Source organism: Ptychodera flava, chromosome 14, assembly GCF_041260155.1.
Source record: "Ptychodera flava strain L36383 chromosome 14, AS_Pfla_20210202, whole genome shotgun sequence".
Lineage (NCBI taxonomy): Eukaryota > Metazoa > Hemichordata > Enteropneusta > Ptychoderidae > Ptychodera > Ptychodera flava.
In genome coordinates, this window is record NC_091941.1 from 4,795,150 (window position 1) to 4,811,750 (window position 16,601).

At 37.8% G+C, this 16,601-nt stretch overlaps 1 protein-coding gene across 10 annotated transcripts in view; it reads right to left on the minus strand.

Moving 5' to 3' along the window:
* Positions 1-14,918, minus strand: part of LOC139149035 (uncharacterized) — a 48,848-nt gene extending 33,930 nt beyond the window's left edge. For 8 of the 10 annotated variants that reach the window (XM_070720538.1, XM_070720537.1, XM_070720535.1 and 5 more), the window contains exons 1-4: positions 14,711-14,910; positions 13,874-14,139; positions 10,022-10,126; positions 4,702-4,764 (exon numbers count right to left, since the gene is read on the minus strand). In XM_070720538.1, coding sequence (XP_070576639.1) covers positions 4,702-4,764; positions 10,022-10,126; positions 13,874-13,993 — 288 coding nt within the window. In that variant the 5' untranslated portion in view covers positions 13,994-14,139; positions 14,711-14,910. Of the gene's footprint in view, positions 1-4,701; positions 4,900-10,021; positions 10,127-13,873; positions 14,140-14,710 lie in introns of all 10 variants that reach the window. The other 2 variants (XM_070720539.1, XM_070720532.1) reach the window with 2 other exon arrangements.
* Between the last annotated feature and the right edge of the window lie 1,683 nt (positions 14,919-16,601).

The following is a 16,601-nucleotide window of genomic DNA, read 5'->3' on the forward strand; positions in this document are numbered from 1 at the left end:
ATCGTCAAATATGAAAGTAAAGGGGTTATTGCATGCCCGTTACGTGCCCGTTTTTAAGGAAGCTCGATTCTATTGTTTGCGAAGGCAGTGGTATAATGATTCATTTTATGTTATTATATTTTATTTTATCTGTGTATCTACCTGTTGATTGCTGGTTGTCTGCAATACATCAGAAAGAATGTCGTTATCCTCTATTTAATAATCAACTGACTGTGTATACCAATTATTCTCTCAAATGTATAATAATAGACTAGTCAAAATCTAGTAGTTACCTGCCTCAGATGATCAGTTGGTAAAAATACTGATTGACAGCTATCTAAAATTAAGTCTTTCTAATTTGAAATGGAAGTCAGGGAGCGATCAATTTTTGTACTTTCTTAATCAACGAGTAAACACACACTTTGTAATACCATTCCAAAGTCAATAAAATATCTGTTAATGCTTTAAAACTGGGGAAAGTTTTTAAAATTATTACAAAATGCGTTAACTGTTATTACAAAGTGCGAATTATTACAAAATGCTGATACCCTTGTTACAAAACGCGTAGACAATATTTTATTACAAAATGCTGATACCCTTGTTACAAAACGCGTAGACTGGTTTATTACAAAATACTGCAGACGTTATTACAAAATGCGTCAGTTATTACAAAATGCTGATACCCCTTATTACATTTTGCGTAAGTTATTACAAAACACGTCAGTATTACAAAATGCCGCAGCACAACTCCCGATTTTTATTCTTGATTTTAAAGTGAATGGTTAAAAGATTCTTTGAGGAAGATTTGAGCAAAAGTTTAAGTTATTTACTACTTTCAAGGTGCTTACTACCTTAATCATCTACAATTTTGCCCATATGGATTCAAGGTGCTGTGTGCAGTGTAATTTCTTCCAATTACTTCCTCTTGCAAGGCAATGAAATGCAAAAAGGTTAAATCTATTTGAGCTGTCCTTATCCCTGACTGATAGATTTGTACTTGAACTGCATGGGTAGGGGAAGACCATTAATAATAACCCAGTTGGAATATCACCACCCTGTGATATTCCAAAGCTCTCATTTCACTGAGGGGGTATTGCATTTTGAAAGGAAATTATTAGTGAAAGGAGAACAAGACCTTAATTTAGAATTGCTGATTCCAACTTTTGAGAGTTTTGGTGTCGCAGTTATACAATAACGCCACTATATATCATCAACTACGAAAATGGTGTCATTATTGACAGAAATGTCAAACCTGAAAAGAATATAATCTATTTATTATCCTGAATAGATGCTGCACTGAAAAAATCAATATGGGCATTGCTTGAATATGTGAGTGGAATGTATTATGACTGGAGGGATATAAGAATTGACACCTGATGATGATGTAAATTGTCACAATTTTTAAAGCAATCCTCATACAATATGAGGTGTGTGTATCACACAGATGTACACAAAGATGAGGTGCACTAGCTATATGGAACGTTTGACAAATGATCTAGAAAATTATATTATGTACATTTGACAAATGTGATATGTCAAGATATTAATGATCACTCTGTACCATCCAGTTTCTTGTTCTACTTCAGTATATTGACATACATTGTGAATTTAGACAATGCTCTAATACATTAATATACAGGTGATTTGCAATGTTATCATTAATGACTTGAAAGTTTGATGTCAGGAACCAGGAGATATTAATTCTTGACAGCACATATATACATATTGACAGCAAATGGTGTGTACATAGACTGTATTTTCTGTGATAATGTTATGCACATACAGTACGGTATTGCCATAAACAGTTCAAACTCTCCAATTGAGTGTTTCTAAAAATACAGTAATATCACCTTCTGACCTTTGAATGTAGGTCACAGTGGCCTAGTCACACCAATCCCAAATATTTACGTGTACAACACTGAATATATGTGTTTATTTGTGATGAGGATACTGTACGTAAGATACTACCCCCTTTCATTCTATCAGTACATTGCATATTGATGTCTTCCACAATTTATTCTAATATCTCATCTGCCAATCATCATATGTCACTTAAAAAGCAACCAAATGTTGGTGTAACATTAGGTTTTTTAATTACGCCACTGGCCAGGTTGCTGTTCACTAAAAGTATGGTTTCAAAAACCACTCTTATACTTAAGTACAACAATGTAACACCTGAATTTTCAACAGTCTACCGAATATTAATCAGCAAGACACTTTGATAAAATCATTTTCAGTAGATGTGGTTGGAACCGTACATCTATGATAAATTTTTGGATTGAAAATGTCAAATTTCTACACGTATTGGGTTTTGTAATTGTCCTACAGTATGTTTCATGATTAGGGTGTTTGGTAATACTTACATATGTACACCTTTCTGTACATATTATTAGGCAAATGATCATGTTTTAGAGAAGTTTAGCCACAGCCCCTCTGCCAAGGAGGCACTGGTTAAACATATCAGTATGTATAATGTAGCTCACATACATTTGTACAAGTATTGTTTATGATAGCTGTGTATGTGTTTTACATGAAAACATTGTTAATGACACATCATCAATGGTTAATATACAACAGACTCAACATCACCAAGCAGTATAGTCATTGCTAGCTTCATAAACTTTTCTCTGTGTTTGAATAGTTTCTTTGTAATTTAAACTGTATTAAAAGTTTTACCTGCCATGTATTGGCTTGTACAGTTACAATTATACATGTGCCTATGATAGGAATCTGATAACTCCTGCCACTGAGTAGCCCAAACAGCATACAAAGAATTTTTTACCCCACATAGCTGTACTGTACAGTACATACAACTAAGAACACAGGGTTGGCAGTTCACATACTGCTGTCATTATGCTGCATTCAGACACACACACAAAATTATTGGTTCTTTTACCAGCCTTTGTTCTCAAGGTCAGCTAGGTGATGTACCAGAGGTGAACAAACACATTTGTCATTTTCTTGTGTGATTTGAAATTCTGTGGCAGTGCATCAAACCTTTCAGAACCAAAAGTTGTTCTCAACCCCCATTAATGGTGAAGCTGGATTTATACCTGATGGGGTGGGGAGGGGGGTGGGGAGGTGGTTGAGTGATGAATTGATGTTGATAGGATGTACAGTATAGTGTTATGAAAGTCTATTACTACATGTATGTGTGCATGGGTGTCACTCTATCGATCACTTCATCAAATCTCTTTTAGTGCCATGGGCTCAACCCCCTGTGTCTTCCTTCATTAAATTGATGGATTTGGATCTACACCTGGGGACGGGAGGGTGGGGGAGTGGAGTTGAAGGAGCTGATGATAGGATCATCTACAGTACATTGATAACAAACTATGTGTACATATCCACATGGGTGCAGAACTTTAAGTGTCTCCCACATTTTCTTTCCATAGTGACAATCTAATTCACAAGATGCATATGCCTGGGCTTACTGGATGAGGTGATTGTTTCTGCTTGAGAGATAAAGTGTAGTATGCCAGACTGAACTCAGTGAATAGATTTGTTGGTTTCAATAGTGTTTGTTGTGTGAATGGCTGTTTGTTTTTCACTGCAGGAACTGAACTGAAACATAATGGTCGGCTGTTCTTTGTCCAAGGTGCCATAAACATTCAAATTTTCTTTGGTGTAGATCTGCCATCTGGAGTGTGACATGTAATTGTGTTCCATAACAGTGACAGTGTTTCCGTTTGGGTGTGCAATTGTGAGAATGGAATTTGGCGTAGGATGTGACGGCATGGTGGTTTGATGTACAATTGAGATGTAAAGACAGACTTTACGCTGTGATGATACACTTAAATGTCACATAGATAAGCATTTTAAAATCTGGTGATAATATCACGTTTCCCAAATATACATGCATCACCAGTTCACATCACACACTAAACTCAATGTCACACTTTGATAAAAACGCACCACAACACATGAGCTGCAATTCCATTGAATGTTACCAGATTTCAAGAGCAGCTGATACATACGGTGTATTGCCGAGATGAATCTGATGTAATAAATTAAAGAAATCAAACTTTGTGGAATACTGCATGATTCAAAAGTGCCAGGAATTCCCATTTGAATATCACCTTTCTATTGTTCATTTGCAGATTAATTTCACGTTTTGTTTTTGTAAGTAAAATTACAGAAACAAAGATATAACTATTAGATACCAACCAAAGCTGCCCCTACCAGTGCATTGAAGATGGGCATAATTGGTCCTTGGACAGTTATACCCATTGGATACTTATACCACAGACCCACAGGGACAGTGCTTATACCCACCAGACACCCACTTACTATGACCCCACCCTGAACTATAACCCCACCAGGTGGGTGAGAGATGTGTGGGTTGTAAATGTCCAGGGGGTAAACAGTCTTGTTACCAACATATCCCCATGTCACTGCAAAATGACAGCCAATTGTTATGGTTACATGTATGTTTTTGGTTGCACACTTGATCACGTCACAATGCAATATTGCCACATCACAGCTTTATGATATCAAAACATGATGTGTGTGATTATTATGCACATTTTTACATGAAATAGCATAAATTGCATCAAAACGCCATGGTAGCAGAAAGTGATGTACGCTTTTATCACACACTATGTCATGAAGTGCATGTAGCAGACTACTGCTGCATCACAACATTGTGATGGCAAGAAGTGAATCTTCATCACACACTGTCATGAAACAGCAAACTGAATTACAAGTGAGACCTGGTCCTACCTTGATGGGTAACGGGTTGAACCCTCGGGACTCTTCCTTGGCTTTCAACACCTCCACTTTTTGCTGTTGAAGAATCGGAACAAGAGCAGGAAGACGAGGAAGTAGGAGAGGTTCAGGAAGATGAAGAGAAGGTGAGGGTTTAGGACGATGGAGGTCAGAAATAAAAGCAGATCTCTTGTGAGCCTCTTTCATTGAGAACTGTAAAATATAAAACAAAGACACACGCACTCACACTCTCTCAAACATTCACTAGCCTTCTCTGACAACTTACAATGTCACGTAGGTCTTCTCTGGCATTATACTAGTAGCTACATATACTCTGAGTTATTGGAAGACTTCACTGTACTAGCTGCACTGTAAGTGCCAGATACAAATCCTGAATACAAGGTTTTTTATTTTTCTCACATGCACATCTTACAAAACTTTACCGGTACTTATATTCATGAATCCATTTTATAATGTGTACCTGCCCCCCACCCCCCCACTACTGCCTAATGGTTTGTCCTGTCAATTTACTAAGTTGCTCAATGCATGCTTTAATCCCATGCATGCTAATGTCAAAATTATACACTTAAATTTTTTAGAATTGAATCTTCATCCATCTGTAACTTTTCTATTGTATTGAAGCAATGACCCTAATTTGTGAGAATTTTCCAGAGGTAGAACAGTTTCACAGATCACATCTGATGTTTTCAACCTACCCCTAGTATGTGAATTTTGTTGAATATCTTTCCTGACCCCAGACAGATAGGCATGGCAGCTGTTAAACAGATAAATATGTATGTGTGCAGGTTTGCACTTTATATTTTCAAAAGCTGGCAGGTTTTTTCTCCTTCCAGCACGTCAACTGCTTCTAAAGTGATTGAAACTGACGTAATTGCTAAAAATCATGATAAATCAAAATGTTGTCAGCTTCTAGTGATTACCTACATGCCACAGTTGTCAACTGTTCACAAATTGGCATTCTATGGTATCTCCTCATTTAATAATAAACTCAGTCTGTGTTTTCACAACTTGGTGATTACTGTCCGTGATAATTCTGAAGTTTATCAACTTCAGAGATGTGGCAGTAATTGTGCCGTGGAATGTGGAGGACTAGGTAGGTTGCAGTGACTAAATTAAAACACTTCATGGATTAATGAAAAAATTCCACTGGAAGTACCAACTTAGGAATTGCATACCAGTTAACTAAACTACCGCATGTACGTACAATGCAGCATAAATTGTTGAAGTAATTCATTTCAAGCCCACGAAATTGACAATAGTCAATATCTTTAAATAGTGATTTCATTAAAAAATTTTTCCCTTTAATTTATTGAGACAAAGTGCCAGGGGTAACCAAATCCCTTCCATTGTGGGGTGACTTATTCTCAATCACACTGAATTACAGGAAATGTACATGTAGCTTTCTTCAAACATTCCTTGCATGTGTGATCTATTAGTGGATTATATTATCCTATTATTGTATGATATTGTGTGTTTATTATGACTCTGTAACTGCACATCTCTACATATACACTACTGACTAGCTTCAACCTCAGCAATATTTTCAGTCAAAATATTTGGATCGTGGAATGCATTGGAATTCAAGAAACCTATCCTGGAAATCACCTTATCATTCTATCTGACATGTTAATGACCAACTAACTATTTACGAAGAAGAAATTTTATTTTTGCAGTCTTACATCTTTTCATTTCCCAGGTAGAATGCACCTTACGAACAGAGAGTCGAACTCTCAAACTTTTACAATATTTTATTGGTCTACCACTTGTGGGGCTTCATTTTGAAGCTAATGGGGTAAATAAAACTTTCATGGCTTATTTTTTGTGAAAATTGGGAATTGTATTTTTCCCCAAACAGATAACACAAAGGTGATGGCCATTTAAATATTGGGTAATTTGTTTCTCTAGTACCAAAATTTGCACATTTACCTACCCGCAATTTTTATTCTTGATTTGAAAGAGAATGGTTCAAAGTTTATTTGAGGTAAATGTGAGCAAAAATTTAAGTTCAAGCTTTCAAGGCACGAAATACCTTAAAAATGTAAGGGAGAATTTGACAAGAATGCTCCCTGGAACGTCTGTACAACAAGAAAGTGGGTAACTTTATACATGTACATTCAAGTTAGAAATAAAATATTTCAGTTCAAAATCATTCAATTTGACAAATTTGACATCAAATTGGCAACAAAAAATATATGAATTTCACAATGGCGTCAATGACATCATATAATGTACCATCCATTGAAAGCTTTTGATTTTTTCAAATGTTCATGGACAAAAAATACCTTATTGAAAGCAAATGCCAACATGTATGTTTAATCACTGTTATAGGCTTTGGTAAAAGCTCTGGGGTAAAAATTTGATATGATTTGGAGACTAACAGTGTCTGTCTTTTGCCAAAAGAGTTTGCTCTATTCAGGCAGAGAAACAATACTAAGACATTCCTCCGTTGTTTTGAACCATTCATTCATGTAATATCACTGAAATCTGCAGACCATTGTTGCTGAGGATGGTTATTGATTGCAGAATGATCACTCAAAGGACAGATTTACGTCACCTTAAGTTACGATATAGATTTCTAGCCAAACACAATACAACTGGCAATTCAACTGCCGTTTACCATTCAATAAACCAACACCCAAGCCTCCAACAAAAAAAACATAGTAAATCCATAGATTTCAATTTCTTCACTCTCTGAGAATACAGGACACAAATGGTTGCAAAATCCACCCCTCTGGAATGAACACAATAACTTGTCTCCGTGTCAAATGCTGTATCATGGCAACTGCATGGCTGACTGGAAACAGCTCGGAGGAGTTAAGCAAAGACTTACAAATTTCTAACAAAACCCTCCGATATGAATGACAGTTCTGTCAATGGAAATACCATAAACAAACTATAAATAGAGATGCAATACCATGATGCTTTCTATCTTCAACAAAATTTCCTTTCATTATACATGGGAATATAAAACTCTTGTATGATATTAAAGATTGTAAGAACTCTCCAAAAATACTCTTTTAACTGCACACTGTATTGTGTTGACATGGTTGCTACTAGATACCAATTTGGTGTTCATCTAGTGTGAATGAGGGGACTGGCTGAGTGGATAGAAAGTATTCAATTTGATTACCCATAAACATGCTATTCCTATAACTTTGTAGTTACAATGTATAATTTGGAATATCAAAAGTGAAGAACTAAGGAAGAAGTACTTATGCAGACTGAACTGACTTCTACATGCTTTATTGTTCATTTTTAATAATTTTGACAAGACATGCTGAAGTCATCTCTTCACCTGAAATCTGTGTTAGCTTTTATTAAAGTTCAAAATTTGGGGTTGTTACCAAATGATAGAATACCACTAAATTTGCATTTTTCACACTGCACTGTCAAGACAGAATGAAAAATTAGACTGCAGATTAACGTATAACTTCAGGAGGCTGTATGGCCTCAGTTTCAGTGTTACAAAAACAGATGAGACCTTCAAACAACTTATAGGCAAAGATATTAAGTCTCAAGACTTCATAAGTTGACATATGTCGGTGTCTGTTCTCTGTTCATCTACGCATGGGTAAAAGGGGATTTTATTTGATGCGGAAACCTGACTTTGTCTGGAACAGTAACCATGTGTAACTGATGAATGCCGATTTCAATATATATGTATTGACCAGTGCTGCTGTGATGAAATATCAATCTAAGGGACCGTTCAGTTTTACGGCCGGGGGGCGGCAAAATCCAGGGGGGGGGTCATCGTAATTTTGGAATCCGCAAAGGGGGGGTCATCGCTTTTCACTGGTAGGAAAGGGGGGGGGGGGGTCACCACATTTTCAAAAACATAATACCAACAATAAAGTTCACTTTATGCCATGGCCATGATCGACCCTCTTTACCGGCGGGCCGCCTTCGGCGACCCACTTCAAAATAAATATACATTATGTATTACACATGACCCTCTTAACGGGCAGACGCCTTTGGCGGCCCACTCCAATTAGGTTTACTTCATGCGATGGCCATGATCAACCCTCTTTACCGGCGGGCCGCCTGCGGCGGCCCACTACAATAAATTGACTTTATGTAATACCCCACGGCAATCTTAATGGCTGCACGCCTTCAGCAGCCCTGTCCAGTAAAGTTTACTTTATGCAATAGCCATGATCGACCCTCTTTACCGGCAGGGCCACCTTTGGTGGCCCACTAGAATAAAGTTGACTTTACGTAATGGCCCATGACCCTCTTAACCAGAGGGCTGCCTTTGGTGAACCACTCCAATAAAGTTTACTTTATACAATGTCCATGGACATAAGTTGTCTATGGAAATGAAGTTCAAAATTGCCTTACAGTCGTCCTAATTAACAGACGTTTCAATGGATGTGGCTGAGAAGTTTGTGCACTGGCATCTCTGCTACACGAATAAAGTGTGCCGCGTACCGGAGTTCAAATCCAAACCATGCGGGTAAATTTAACATATGGGTTTTGGTTATTTTTTATTTTTCAGCGCGCGGGGGGGGGGGGGGGGGTCATCAATTTTTTTCATCTGACAAAGGGGGGGGGGTCATCTTTTTTTCACGAAAATGCAGGGGGGTCTATATTTTTTGAACACCGGTGACAAGATTTTGCCGGCCCCCCCCCAGGCCGTAAAAACTGAACGCTCTCTAAGACAATATACAACACTCTTCAAGGTTTTATGTATAACATTTGATGCCTCCACTGTACTCTCTAGGAAATAATCTCTCAGATGCTCGAAAATATTGAACTATGAATGCAAACAATGAGGCTGTATTTTTGCCTATCGCACTGTCAAAGCCAATAGACAAGTTACAGACAGATGTCAGAAATTCTGTACCTAACTCACGACATGAGATCTGATTCTCAGGAATCTCAAACCCCCATACAGCTATAGATTAACTGCCAATTGAGCCATAAACATACTTTGTGATATAAGAACCTTCAGATATCTAAATAATTGATAGTTCAACATTAAATGCACTGATAAGGAGTACAAATTAAACACATTGAATCATTTTCAAGGCTTTTTCGATATCACTTCAAAATAAACTGCATGATCAATTTTGTTAAATTGAGTTGAAATGGAAAATTTACTACCGATTTTCCTGCCTGAGACTGAGTGAGAAAATAACTGACAGAAAACATGCACCCCAAGGGAAGATTTTTGTGTCAAAGTATGCCTTCTTATTTATAGTTCTATGTGATAACCTCTGTTCTAAGTGTGTATTTTTACAATCAGCAGCACTCATACTATTTATACACTCTATTCTAAAGTCTGTTGTGCAGATCTCAGCTAGGTCTTACTTACATATCTTCCAAGCTGCTCTCGTGGAGTCTTTGCTTGAGGTAATGTTTGCCGCCGAATCAGCGGAGGAATGTTGTGGCGTGTCTTTGGTGGTGGCACACTCCCCTCCTGTGTAACAAAGAAAAGAACAAAAAACAAGAAATAGTGAAACATTTAGATTGTAGTAACATTGCCTCAAAAAGGAATCTTTTGTTCAATTATACCATAGACCCTTTTTTTTTAGGGTCTATGATTATACAGACTGTCATAAAGGTTCAGCAACTGCTCAGATAGTCATGTAGTATATCATCCATGATAAATTGAGTGTTATACACTCGAAGTTTTATATTAACCAAAGCCAAAGATCCATCCCTTACAAAGAAGTGTGGAAATTAAGTCACCTATGAAGGTGTCTCGTTTAAATTATAAACACCACTGAGGATATTGAAGTCAGTATTTCACTCTGATTGTGAAAGTAGGCTATTTTAAATCCTTGGTTTTGGAATGGGACATTATCAATGCAACAACAATGTGATTACCAGTTTGAACATAACCAAATGAGATTTCTCAGAGCTTACATATATATTCAACTCAGGCAACCATTCATGATAGGCCTGTCATATGGTTATCTGACATTTAGAATTATGAGAATATTTGCAGATAGAATATCTAAGAACACCTGCAAAAAAATTGAGGCTATCGATCAGCATGTTGCAGATGCCCTGGCAGACACAAGGTTTGCAGCCTATAAATAGACCTACTGAGACGAAATCATTCAGTCTCCTGTCGGCTTGGCCATACACTCTCCGTTGGCATGGTCTAGTAACATAATACATGGTACTTTTTTACAGATACTGATCAGGGCTATGGTGTTAAGTGATAGATAGCCTTTGCATGGGGCCTTCTGACATTACTCTGCCCTACTTTCGGCAAAAAAATCACACTATTTGCGGCAACAATTACAGCATTGCCACTCACTCACTGACAAACAATCCACATATACTGCTTATTTGACTTGCCCTCGGTTGTTTTTTTCCCAAAGACATCTGAATGAAATGCAGAACCTGATAGGAGTGTGTGGTGTGACTAATATATGTACACAGTAAGCTGCTTTGCTCGCAGTGTCTGGATAGATGTGCATGGACTTTTTAATCAACTCGGTACTGATTTACTGCATTCAGTGTTCAGCAAAAAAGGTTAAAGTTCAAAATATTACTTACAGCTACCCCTACTTGTACTCACTTTTCAGTGATTTTTATTACACCAAATGAAAATTATCAGAGTGAAAAGACACAGATCCTCTGTCATTTGAAATAGTAAACAGTAGGGGATTTCTCATTAAAAGCTGACCTTGGCAACAGGGGAAGCCATGAGCCATTGTAATCCCATACAGTTCAACAGATACAGTTTAAGGTCACAATCTAGTGTTCTAACCAAATTTAAATACTCAACACATTCTGAGAAAGGAACAAAGCTGTAACTGGAAGTCGACACAAATGCATCCTGTCTATATTATTTCCAATCATAATGCTTGGTATTTGTTTTTCACATCTTAAATTGCAATGTTGTCATTGCTCAAGATTTTGAACACAAACATTTCAAGAATAAAATCTTGTGTGTTTGTGTGTGTGTGTGTGTACCAAAATATTGCAGCTGTAAATATTTTTGTGTATGACAATGGTTAAACTTTGAGCTAGCTAAATGTTTTACCCAAACCATCAACCTTATCAACAAATGGCAATTACACTCTTCATTGGTTTTGACAGAAATCATCAAAACAGCACTCTGCAAGGTCAGTGGGGTCACAGTACATGCATGAGAGAAAGTACTGATGTCTACAACCCTGCAAAATATGAAGTAAGGCAGAACACAGGTACATGTTACAATTGAAAATTCTCGGACTTAAAAATTCATCGCTACTACGTTTTTTGTTTGAAATAATAAATGAATTGTCAGAAGTAACAGTTCACGTATTGTTTTGTTGAATCAATACGTTTGGAATTTTGTGAAAACTATCTAAACTTTACACATTACAGAAATTGGATTTAAATTAATTTGCATATTCTTTTGTTGAGAAAATGTATTCTTTTGTATGGATATTAACATATGAATAGATTGCTTGAAAAACAGATGGGTGGCCCACCCCTCAAAATCCCCATGTAGAAGAAATGTGGGGAAAGAAAGGTATGTTGCTTAAAAAATATTATCCTAGACTTGAGCAATGAGTTTTGCATTTGCAAAGATTACTAAATTACCCTGGAATCTCCATTTGTAAATTACCATCAGCCATCGCTTTAATACTGAAAATAGCGAAGAAAAGAAAGCATTGCCATAAGAAGGTAAAATTTTTTAAGTTGCCAGCACTGGATTACGAGTTGAAATGTTTTTTCAGTTCGGTCTAGTCAGATATCAGGAAGACTTCAAGCAGCCCCTCTCCCCCTGGAAAGGAAACCAACACCAAAAAAATGCAGCTTTTTGTGTTTCGATTTACAAGTGAAGGGATCATAGTTTTATTCTTAGGTTACAGCGGACTGAAAAAGTATCGCTCCCTTGTAACGACCTCTGACACTACTTCCCTGAATTCAATTGGTGCGTCTGTTCCACAGAATTGTGATGTACCAGATCAAAATAAAGTGGGAACTGCAGAGGCAAAGGGTTAAGATGGTGTATACCTTGCAAGACTTCCTTTTTGCTACCAAAGGATACTCTATTTTCAAGACTATTGCTTTATGAGAGATCATATCAAAACTTAATTTGTGTGGCAGTTAAAGAGCAAACGATCTTGCTAGTGTTTTGGTTATTTGTTTTTCAGATGCTTTTCCCTGATGTTTTAGTGAGAGACTGGATCAAGATATAAATTATACTTAATATTACAGGGTTCACACAGCTTTGTTTCATATAATATAGACATTACAAACTCTGCTGTCTATGATTTGACAATCCAAATATTTTCATACTGCCACACAGTAAATCTGAAAATAAATTTTATGCATCTTAAACCACAGTTAAAACATGCTAATGTTTTATTAAATTTACCTACATGTAATAACCTGATGGTAAATATACAAAAAAAAAATATTCTCCATTTTGTGCCTTAAGTTCTACAAATTTTACAACCGATTCTTATTTGAACTAAATTTGGGATTCAACATTACTGTGATGCTCTGCATCATGATAGGACAGTGAGACTCTTTGAAACGTTGTAGTAATCCCCTCCCCACCCTGTGTCCAGTCAAGAGTGACAACAGCAAAGTGATGATGCCATCCTTCAAAATGCTAATGTCTTACCCCAGGCACTGATATTTAACAATGTACCATCGGTATAGAAACACCCACAGTAGCTTGTGTCTTAGCACATCCATTTTCCAACACCATGTTATTAAAATGGCAGGTGTGGACTTTAGCTGACTGGCATACCATGTTGTGTAAATAATGTCTTTTTGCTTCTCTCTTCATCAAAGTTTCAGAACTACCCCTTCTTTGATTCCTCAGAGGCAGCTATGTATATTCTCATCATAACCAATTGCTAAATTATGATTGCAAATGTTTGTTAAATATTTGGAGATTTAATTTACACCTAGAAGGGTGTAGATTTTATGAGAATTTAGCCACTGGAAAGTGTTAACATACAAAGCACTGGTTGCTATTTAACATGATTTTGCAGAGATAACTACTTTATCAAAGCTGCAGTAAGGAGATTAACTCGTGTATTTATTGATAGCTGTAGCTAAGAAGTCTTTACATTGGAGACAGGCAAACACTGGGTAAGAACAAATAATGGAGTGCACTGATGCTATCACTAACCGTGGAGGGACTGTGCTCTAACTGAGCACGTAATTTCAAAATGCACCACGTATGATAGGAAATTAAGCTTACCGCGCCGAGGTAAACCCCGGTCATATTTCGGATTCGGGCGGCATTCTTCGGTGTATTATGTCGGGACGCCGTCATGCTTTCCGAGAGCGTTGCTCCATTATCCATAGCGGTTTTCGACATATTGCCCACCAAGGGAAGATCGGGTTCCGGCGATTGCCGGACGCTTTTCACCACTGATCGAGGAATTTTGATGTCAAGGCCGATTTCCCACACGTTGTCCGTGTCATTGTCGCCTTCCAGTCACAACCAAGCTTTTCTGTTTGAAGCTGAGTGAAATAACCGAGTGGTAAAATTCATTGTTTAGATTTCATGATAATACTAGTTTCCCTACACCTATTGTCATTGCCAGAGAACAACGGGCCAAACCAACGAGTGTGTAGCATATGCTATAAACATCTCTTTTCAACAAAATTAATCTGTATGATATGGGGTAATCACTCGCCGAATTAACGTGTCTGACAGTCGTGTTAACACAAACCACAGTAACGGACACGTACACCACATCAAAAAAATTACACCAAGTCGAACATACACTTCACGGGAAACATTCATGCCCGATAGACAATCGATATGTCAGCTATTGAAGTACACATTTATTGACGCCATACCAACACGCAAGTAACAGACTTCATAGAATGTCGAAATCAGGACTAAAGCACAGTTGTGAATGGAGTTAGCCTAACGACAAGCCGGGAGACGGGGTAATCACTGATGCACATGGCTCAATTGTTGTCTCAGACGGGCCCTCGACACTGAGTCGCAAACAAAGACTCGCTCTCCAAGAACTGAACTAGTTTTCACACTCTGGCGGTCAACACAGAAACTTTATCAACTTACCGTGACTTGTAAAGTTTGCGCGGTGGTTGCTTCGAGAATTTAAACGTCACAAATGCGGAAGGCCGTAGACTCACGTCCCTGGAGCCCGGTATACTGCCGTTACAGAACCAGATTGCACTCAACGGCACTAGTTTTTCACGGTGACAGAATAGTGCTAGTGATTATCCCATGTCACACTCCGCCATGATAGCACGTATAACCTCGCTATGGTCTAACACACACAAGATTGATGACGTCATATAGCAACAAGAGAAGCCGTGCAAAAAACGACAGCTGATTGGTCAAAACTAACTAAGTTGCTCTTTTGTTTCCCTTTAGCCGACGCGTACACCTGTCTCACGTCTGTCATACGACCGGCCGGCCCGTGGTTACCTCGTTGTTGTATACAAGAAGATACAGTTTATCATGTAAAGTGAAGCAAATGAGAAAGTGTAGAAACAAAGTCCTTCAAGAACTGAAATGATGGATTATATTCTGTGGAAATTTTTTTCTGTTCATACGGCTGCGGACATTTCGAAACGATAAAATTTATTCTAGAAATGAATCTGTGTGTAGCATCAACGTGAAGTGTGGTGTCTAGAATTCAGTAAACAAGTAAAGTAAACGATAGCATGCAGAGGAATGATTTGAAAAACGACAATGTGAAAGAAAGTTCAAGTCTTGAACTCGCCTTGGGGACAGATATCCCACTCAAACTTTTACAATTTTGGTCTACCACTTGTGAGGGCTTGTTTTGAACCTCGTGGAGTAATGAAAGTAGAGTTAACAAGCGAATGAATTTAAACAAGTCTAGTATCAGTCGAGACTGGCTCGATCGGTTTCCGTCCTGTGTTACTGTGCGATCCAGTTTTAGAGTTACGTAGTCTGCACCGCTCCTCATTCAAGTCTCTTCTGCAGAAGAGTCCAAAAACTTTCAGCAGTACGGGGGGGGGGGGGGGCAATTAAGCCTCTAGCAACAGATGACTACTTTTTTCAACTAAAACTCTGAATAGAAAAGCAGCAATTATCAACTTTCGATGGATTTTTTTAGGCAAGAGAACAAAACACAAAAGTATGTTAGCATTTAATCCCAGTGTTTGTCGATCGCCCACTTTGGACATTAAGATTAGTCCGTTCTAAATAATTGTAGTTTTTACTCGGCAGATTATAACAACAAATTTGCATGCTATGTAGATCTAACTAAAAATGGAAACCAGGCTAATCCAGTTCAAGCTTGATGACGTCATTAAAATCTAGATTCTATTCTTAATAATATTATTATACAAATGCATAAATGCAAAGTTTAATCACAGAGCCTCAACGGTCGATATTTGACGTGGCGACTGCGCGCGGATCACGAGATATCAATAAAAACATGTCCTCAAAAAAGTAAAAGTTTGAATTCCGGTGGCCCACCTAAATTCAGCTTCCGAACATCGAACGTTCGGCACTGGGGCCATTGTCAACTAAGCTATGGAGTACAAGTCTACGCTTACGCTGCTGTATGCCACAGTACCACTCGCGTCGGTGATCGGTCATGCCCCCTGGAGGAAAGTCGAGTCTTACTGACTCTGAGAAAAAACGGAAAACAAAGTTTGATTCCACCAGAATTCGCATAGGTAACTAGCACAGTTACGTGCGGTTGATACATAGCGGCCGCCGAGTGGTATGCATGGACGTATACCACGCGCGCGGCGTACTGTGTGGCAGACGACAAAATGTAGTCATCGGAGGCGGCTAATATTTGGCACGTAGAAACTGATGTTTATGTGGTATTGGTTGAAAATATAATACAACTGATTTAGAATAATGAAAACGACAAAAACTAAGGAGAAGTTTTACAAAACTTACCTGAGGTAATGGCATAATGCTGTATATAAAATCTTTGCAGTGAAGTAAATTAATTGCGTCG